The sequence below is a fragment of the Myotis davidii genome, unplaced genomic scaffold (assembly GCF_000327345.1).
Source record: "Myotis davidii unplaced genomic scaffold, ASM32734v1 scaffold149, whole genome shotgun sequence".
Taxonomy (NCBI): Eukaryota; Metazoa; Chordata; class Mammalia; order Chiroptera; family Vespertilionidae; genus Myotis; species Myotis davidii.
The window spans coordinates 847,518-848,626 of record NW_006352194.1 but is presented as its reverse complement, the minus strand read 5'-3'; the positions used below and the strand labels follow the sequence as shown (position 1 = coordinate 848,626).

At 63.2% G+C, this 1,109-nt stretch overlaps 1 protein-coding gene across 3 annotated transcripts in view; it reads right to left on the bottom strand.

Moving 5' to 3' along the window:
* Window positions 1–373: 373 nt before the first annotated feature.
* The window catches only part of CD164L2 (CD164 molecule like 2), a 3,457-nt gene continuing 2,721 nt past the window's right edge, over window positions 374–1,109 (bottom strand). For 2 of the 3 annotated variants that reach the window (XM_015557314.1, XM_015557313.1), the window contains one exon: window positions 709–935. In XM_015557314.1, coding sequence (XP_015412800.1) covers window positions 920–935 — 16 coding nt within the window. In that variant the 3' untranslated portion in view covers window positions 709–919. The other variant, XM_006777479.2, reaches the window with a different exon arrangement.

Here is a 1,109-nt window from a genome sequence, read left to right as displayed (position 1 = left end):
GGGGAGGAGGCTCCCAGCAGGGCCTGAGTGAGGAAGATGCTGTTGAGAGTTACGGGGTGCCTCCACCTTGGCTGAGAGCCTGGAAGATGCCTCTGCAGGGAGTTCTGAAGTTCTGCTCACCGGGAGCTAGAAAAACCTGGATTCCAGCCCAGCCCTGCCCCGTCCCACGTGTGACCTGGAGCAGGTACACTTACCTCTCTGAGTTGCTGTACTGTCATCTGTAAAGGGGCGGGGAGGGGTTAACACGTATGACAGATGGAAATATTTTCAAAGTGACAGCAGCTGTCCGAGGCTGAATTCCCACCAAGGAAGGGATAGTGGCATTCCCCCATCCAGCCCACACACAGGGCAAGACACGGACACAAAGCACAGCTGGAACGAGTTCCTTTATTCGGGGGCAGTGCCCAGGCCAGGTCGGTGGGAAGAGGCGGGCACAGGCCCAGTGCCAAGCAGGGACCGGAGGGGCCCACAGGGCTGACAGGTGAGGCAGGAGGCGGCTGACGGATGCTCTCAGCTGCAGGTGCCAGGCCCAGGTATTGACACGGAGACTGCTTGGTGCCTTCCGGGGCCAGAAATTGGTGGCCACAGTTCTTCCCAACCCCAGTGCCCCCCCCCAGTGCCCCCCAGAGGGCCGCCTCTTCGTCCTCCTTCCCCTCAGTGTGGAATCCAGGCCTGAAGGGGGTCAGATTCTGCAGAGGCCAGACAGAGAGGGCACTCAGCGGGGGCCCCCCCACCCCCGAGAGCAGGCAGCAGCTGGGAGAGCACTTGGATGGAGGCCGCAGCGACCCGCCCCACAGCACACACTGCACACGGGGGCCTCTGAGCAGCTCCCCCGCGCAGAGGAAAACCAAACGCACACACAGCCAAGGTCCTGCCCAGGCCGCAGAGCTGCGGGCCCGAGTGGCGCCTGGGCTGTCACCTACTGGTTCTCCTCCCTGATGGCAGCATGAGGGAACAAGACACGTGGGCTCAGCTGGGCTCTCAGAACCAGGCCCAGGCTGAGTCAAGACCTGGCAGAGAGCACCCCACAACGGAGGGAGGGAGGCGAGGGGTGTGACTCACATGGGGGGCCCTGGGAGGGAGCCACTGCCCTTAGGGAAGACTGCAGG